At 42.3% G+C, this 6,223-nt stretch overlaps 1 protein-coding gene across 1 annotated transcript; it reads left to right on the plus strand.

Moving 5' to 3' along the window:
- Nucleotides 1-3,251: 3,251 nt before the first annotated feature.
- LOC107557636 (vicilin-like seed storage protein At2g18540) lies at nucleotides 3,252-6,209 on the plus strand. The gene is made up of 4 exons (XM_016241113.1): nucleotides 3,252-3,348; nucleotides 3,918-3,986; nucleotides 4,914-5,452; nucleotides 6,081-6,209. Exons 1-4 carry the CDS (start codon nucleotides 3,252-3,254, stop codon nucleotides 6,147-6,149), a joined length of 774 nt encoding a protein of 257 aa, XP_016096599.1. The 3' UTR covers nucleotides 6,150-6,209.
- Nucleotides 6,210-6,223: the final 14 nt, after the last annotated feature.

Consider the following 6,223-nt stretch of genomic DNA (forward strand, 5'->3'; position numbering starts at 1 on the left):
GTGTGTGAGAGAGAGTGTGTGAGTGTGTGTGTGAGTGAGAGAGTGTGTGAGAGTGAGAGTGTGTGTGTGTGAGAGTGTGAGTGAGAGAGAGAGTGTGTGTGTGTGTGTGTGTGTGAGAGAGAGAGAGAGAGAGTGTGTGTGTGTGAGAGAGAGTGTGTGAGTGTGTGTGTGAGTGAGAGAGTGTGTGAGAGTGAGAGTGTGTGTGTGTGAGAGTGTGAGTGAGAGAGAGAGTGTGTGTGTGTGTGTGTGTGTGAGAGAGAGAGAGAGAGAGTGTGTGTGTGTGAGAGAGAGTGTGTGAGTGTGTGTGTGAGTGAGAGAGTGTGTGAGAGTGAGAGTGTGTGTGTGTGAGAGTGTGAGTGAGAGAGAGAGTGTGTGTGTGTGTGTGTGTGTGAGAGAGAGAGAGAGAGAGTGTGTGTGTGTGAGAGAGAGTGTGTGAGTGTGTGTGTGAGTGAGAGAGTGTGTGAGAGTGAGAGTGTGTGTGTGTGAGAGTGTGAGTGAGAGAGAGAGTGTGTGTGTGTGTGTGTGTGTGAGAGAGAGAGAGAGAGAGTGTGTGTGTGTGAGAGAGAGTGTGTGAGTGTGTGTGTGAGTGAGAGAGTGTGTGAGAGTGAGAGTGTGTGTGTGTGAGAGTGTGAGTGAGAGAGAGAGTGTGTGTGTGTGTGTGTGTGTGAGAGAGAGAGAGAGAGAGTGTGTGTGTGTGAGAGAGAGTGTGTGAGTGTGTGTGTGAGTGAGAGAGTGTGTGAGAGTGAGAGTGTGTGTGTGTGAGAGTGTGAGTGAGAGAGAGAGTGTGTGTGTGTGTGTGTGTGTGAGAGAGAGAGAGAGAGAGTGTGTGTGTGTGAGAGAGAGTGTGTGAGTGTGTGTGTGAGTGAGAGAGTGTGTGAGAGTGAGAGTGTGTGTGTGTGAGAGTGTGAGTGAGAGAGAGAGTGTGTGTGTGTGTGTGTGTGTGAGAGAGAGAGAGAGAGAGTGTGTGTGTGTGAGAGAGAGTGTGTGAGTGTGTGTGTGAGTGAGAGAGTGTGTGAGAGTGAGAGTGTGTGTGTGTGAGAGTGTGAGTGAGAGAGAGAGTGTGTGTGTGTGTGTGTGTGTGAGAGAGAGAGAGAGAGAGAGAGAGACTGTGTGTAGGTACATGAGCTGCTGGAAGTGTGTTTTTTGCATTAATAATGAAGATGATTTTTATGTATTTATGAGTCGCTCAGGTCTCTGTCTGATGAGGACATCAAATATTGGCTGAATTCTTTCTCATATTACTTGCTAGTTTCTTTAAATCTTTAAACGTTAAATCCAAGTATTTTATTCTGAAGCTAGATCTATACCAGGGCTATTATCATAAACTAAAAAACAAAACTCATTTTATATAAAACTTATTTTATCAAACGTATTTATTCTATCTAGTCGCCAAGGCAAGATGTCCCAGTTTTGTTTAGTTGAAGTGCTAAAATAATAGTCAAATATTAGTGCTTTGCTGTGGGTTTATTTTCTTTCTAACACTAATCTCCCCAGACGGCCGTGAGCGCGCACGGACACGCGCACCGGCTCTATCTGTGCGCGTGCGCGCCGCGGGAGCGCGCAGAGCTCATCATGTCCTCCAGCTGGATTTCTCTGTAGTCTCTCCCCACAAACAGACACGATCAAGTCATCTTAATCTTCATCATCATCATCATCTGTTCTGCTGTGCGCGCGCCCGTGTGTGTGTGCGTGATGCGCGTGCTGGCGGTCTGGTCGGCGGCGTGCGTGTTCTGCGCTGCAGGTGAGGACGCTTCTGTCTGCTATACACCTGCATCAGTGTCCTGTATGTCTGGATGCAGACCTGATTTCACACAGCAGCAGCAGCGGCTCGCGTTACATAATCGATCAGACCTGCGTTTATTATTAGATACTTGATTAATCCTTCACTAGAAATGATATTGTTACAGCAGCAACCGCAATTCAATGCATGCACGCAGACATATCTACCTAAAATAAGACTCTTACACACACAACAAAATAAATTCATGCACATTACCCAATAACATACATGAAGATGAATGCACATTCAAACGGCTGCTTGTTTAATGTCATGCTCTGATGGTGTAGTCTGAGCTGATCAGGTGAGACAGGAATAGCAGTTAATCTGGGATTATTGTCAGGTGCACGCAGAACTACAGCAGCAGTCTGTTTATTCAGATTAACTGCAGCAAGAACACCTGTGCAGGTTGAGATTTAGGGCTTTTTGGTTGTTCATAGTGGGGTTTTTCAGACTTGTGGAAAGAAAACATCCAAAAGACACTGTTACCTGTTTCTTTTATAGCACTTTATCTATTCGTGTCAATAGATTTCAACTACAACACATATTTATAAAGGCGTTTTCTCCTGTAAATCTCCACTTCAGCAGCACTTACACACACCTTTACATTTGTATTCCTGAAGGTTTGTTCATATGTAATTGGCTTGATTATATACAACACTGAAAATATATAGTTTTCTGTCTGTTCTAAGTACTTTCCTGAATTATGACAAACACGAGATTCCCTCTGTCTCTAATATGTCAACAACAACAAAAATGAAACAAGAATTTTGGACTTCATCCAGTGTTCAGGTATATATTTCATATTTAAATGAAATAATTCCTCATTTGCATATTTAAACCTAACATTTTAGAACACTTGCGATACAAAAAATGTTTGCAATTATCAATGTAATCAATCAACTGGGTAAGTTATGATTTTCACCCAATTCACCTCGCCTTAATAGACACTAATGATGATGATTAACACTTTAATGAAACGCAGGGCCACTCATATACACGCCTGCCAATATTCCCTCAGACAGCAGCATTAATATACATGTTTATTAATGAGCCGCTTCATTAATATGCGCGTTAAATGAGTGTTAAAGAGACAGAATCAGGATATTTAGAGATGAAGGAGTTTAAAAAGCAGCAGTTCTGCTCTCACATGGGTTATTATCGTTAACTACTAAAAACTGAAATAAAAATGAATAAAAACTAGGGTAACACTTTATTTTAAGGTGCCCTTGTTACACAAGTTAGGTGTACTTATTATAATAACAATAAATTATGCATAATGCAAGTAACCTTAACCCTAACCATATAGTAAGAATTTATGCTTTAAAAGTAGCAGTTTTCATCCATAGTCTGTCCGTTTAAACGTCTGCGTTCAGCTTCGAATGGCGTCTTTGACGACAGTACTCTATAAAAATGATTTGCATTCTGATTCTGACTTCCAAAGGCACAAAAATATATTTTGTTTTCTTATTCCATGTGGATCATAATCCAAGCTCAGTCTGAAAGGGTTGAATTTCTGTCTGTTTCTGCTCTCGTCTGCAGTGAGATGCGTCCCTCTGGCGGAAGAGAAGGTCAGACACATTTCCCTGATGATCTTTGTCTTCTGATGTGTGTGTTTATCTCTGTGGACTAACCCGTGTGTGTGTGTCTGTCTGTGTGTGTGTCTGTATCTGTCTGTGTGTGTGTGTCTGTGTGTCTGTGTCTCCCTGTCTGTCTGTCTGTGTGTGTGTGTGCGTGTGTCTGTGTCTGTGTCTGTGTCTGTGTCTGTGTGTGTGTGCACACTAGAGCACTGACTGTGGTTCTGATGGCGTCAGTATCAGTGCTAATGGACCGACGGTTGGCTGTGAGCGACGTGAGACCGGTGAGATTCTGACATCCAAAAATCAGCTTTTTCTGTGAGACACTAAAAATTATATTCTGAAGAATGTTCGAGACCAATCAGCATTGCACCCCATTAACTTTCACTATACAGCGGGCAAAATAAGTGTTGAACACGTCAACATTTTTCTCATTAAATATATTTCTAAAGGTGCTGGTTCAGTCCCAATTTCAGGTCTAAAATTAGCTGGTGATGTGTTCAACACTTATTTTACCCAAAAAGCTGTGAGAGGGAGTGACTGTGTGCTGGTTTTGTTCACAGATGATGTTCTGAACGCTCAGGAGAGACACGAGGGTCTGCTGAGAGAGCTACAGGAGCTGGCCCAGCACGGTCCGTCAAACACTACAAACCCTGCAGAAATCAGTTTCAGCTCTATAGAAGACAACAGAGTCATTATTCAGATCCATTCAGTTCAGTCTGCCACACACAGATCACCAAAAGAAGATATTTTGAAGGATGTTAGTAACTAAACTGTTGCCGGTAGCCATTCCATTCATGGAAAAAAAAAAATACTATGAGAGTCGATGGCTACCGTCAACGGTTTGGTTACTAACATTCTTCAAAATATCTTCTTTTGTGTTCAACAAACCAGATTAGAACAACATGAGGGAGAGCAAATGATGACAGAATTCATTTTTGGGTGAACTGTCCCTTTAAATGCTTGGGCTCATTAAATGGATTCTGATTGGCTGTTGTTCGTAAAATAATATGTGACCCTGGAGCACAAAACCAGTCATAAGGGTTCATTTTTTTTAGATGCACCATCTGAAAGCTGAATAAATAGCTTTCCATTGACTTTACAACTATTTGAAAATCTGGAATGTGAGGGTGCAAAAAAATCTAAATATTGAGAAAATCATCTTTAAAGTTGTTCAAATGAAGCTCTTAGCAATGCATATTACTAATCAAAGTTGGGATATATTTACGGTAGGAGATTTACTAAATATCTTCATGGAACATGATCTTAATATCCTAATGATTTTTGGCATGAAAGAGAAATGTATAATTGTGACCCATACAATGTATTGTTGGCTATTGCTACAAATATCCCCCAGCGACTTAACACTGCTTTTGTGCTGCAGGGACACATATATATATATATTTGTTTTTCCTCCAGAGAAAGACAGAGAGCATGAAAACACCCGCGAAAGAGACGACTACGAGCTCAACGATGAGGAAGAGGAGGAGGAGGAAGACGAGGGAGCGATGAAGGAGCAGAATGAGCGAGACCTGGATGAGCTTTTGTTTTTCCTCCAGAGAAAGACAGAGAGCATGAAAACACCCGCGAAAGAGACGACTACGAGCTCAACAACGAGGAAGAGGAGGAGGAGGAAGATGAGGGAGCGATGAAGGAGCAGAATGAGCGAGACCTGGATGAGCTTCTGCAGGAGGAGATCCAGAAGACGGAGGTCCAGAGGAGACAAGACGAGGAGCTGGAGGAGCTGCTGAAGGAGCTGAAGAGGAAACAACAGGAGAAGAAACGCAGGAGGAACGAGGAGGAGGAGGAGGAGAAGAGGAAGAGCGAGCTGGAGCTGATGGTGGAGAAGGAGAAGGTGGAGAAGGAGCTGAAGGAGCTGCTGGAGGAGCAGAAGAATGACACTAAGAGCTGGAACAAAGGGAAGGAGAAGGAGGAGAAACAGGAGGAGCTGCAGGAGCTGGTGAGGAAGATGGAGCGCGTGAAGGAGGAGGAGGAGAAGAAGAAGGAGAAGCGGGAGATGGAGAACGCCAGCGATGAGGCCACACGACAGTTTGAGAGAGAGAGAGACGAGGAGGAGGAGGAGGAGGATGAAGATGAGGTGAGAGATACAGACGTGCTGCATGATGTTCATCAGAGCGACTCCATTAGCAGCACATAAAACTATACATATTTAATTTTGTGATTTCAGATGTTTCACGAATGATATGTTCCTCAAGAGTTATTGAGGGTTAAAAAATGAATAAAATAGTCAAATAAGGAGGAGGAGGACGAGAGACAGTATGATGAAGAGGAGGAGGAGGAGGAGGAGGAGGAGGATGAAGATGAAGATGAAGATGAGGTGAGAGATACAGACGTGCTGCATGATGTTCATCAGAGCGACTCCATTAGCAGCACATAAAACTATACATATTTAATTTTGTGATTTCAGATGTTTCACGAATGATATGTTCCTCAAGAGTTATTGAGGGTTAAAAAATGAATAAAATAGTCAAATAAAATTATAAATAATAAAAATATGCAATTTATTATTAATAGAGATCATTTTAGATCATTTCATGAATTAATAATCATTTATTAACTTAAATACTTTTTAGGCTTGTGGCTGCCTGGTTGAAAACCACTGCTTTAAATGTTAAAGGAGTTTATTTTTGTCATAATTTATGAGCACATTAACATGTAGATGAGCAGATATGAAGTGAATCCTGAACTCTGTGTTTCTTCTTCAGGAGCTGCTGGAGATTGAAGCTGAACTAAGAAAAGTGGCAGCGCAACTACATGAACTACGCAGGGGTTAAACACACACACACACACACACACACACACGCACACACACACACACACACACACACACACACTCACACACACACAC

Source organism: Sinocyclocheilus grahami, unplaced genomic scaffold, assembly GCF_001515645.1.
Source record: "Sinocyclocheilus grahami isolate Dianchi unplaced genomic scaffold, SAMN03320097.WGS_v1.1 scaffold613.1, whole genome shotgun sequence".
Taxonomy (NCBI): domain Eukaryota; kingdom Metazoa; phylum Chordata; class Actinopteri; order Cypriniformes; family Cyprinidae; genus Sinocyclocheilus; species Sinocyclocheilus grahami.

What these genes read in the sequence shown, in the direction of transcription:
- LOC107557636 (XM_016241113.1), top strand. Translation starts at nt 3,252, where the DNA reads ATGTGGATCATAATCCAAGCTCAGTCTGAAAGGGTTGAATTTCTGTCT. An exon ending in TCCCTCTGGCGGAAGAGAAG is followed by an intron (nt 3,349 to 3,917) that starts GTCAGACACATT and finishes TTTTGTTCACAG; the next exon opens with ATGATGTTCTGAACGCTCAG. An exon ending in AGGAGGAGGATGAAGATGAG is followed by an intron (nt 5,453 to 6,080) that starts GTGAGAGATACA and finishes TTTCTTCTTCAG; the next exon opens with GAGCTGCTGGAGATTGAAGC.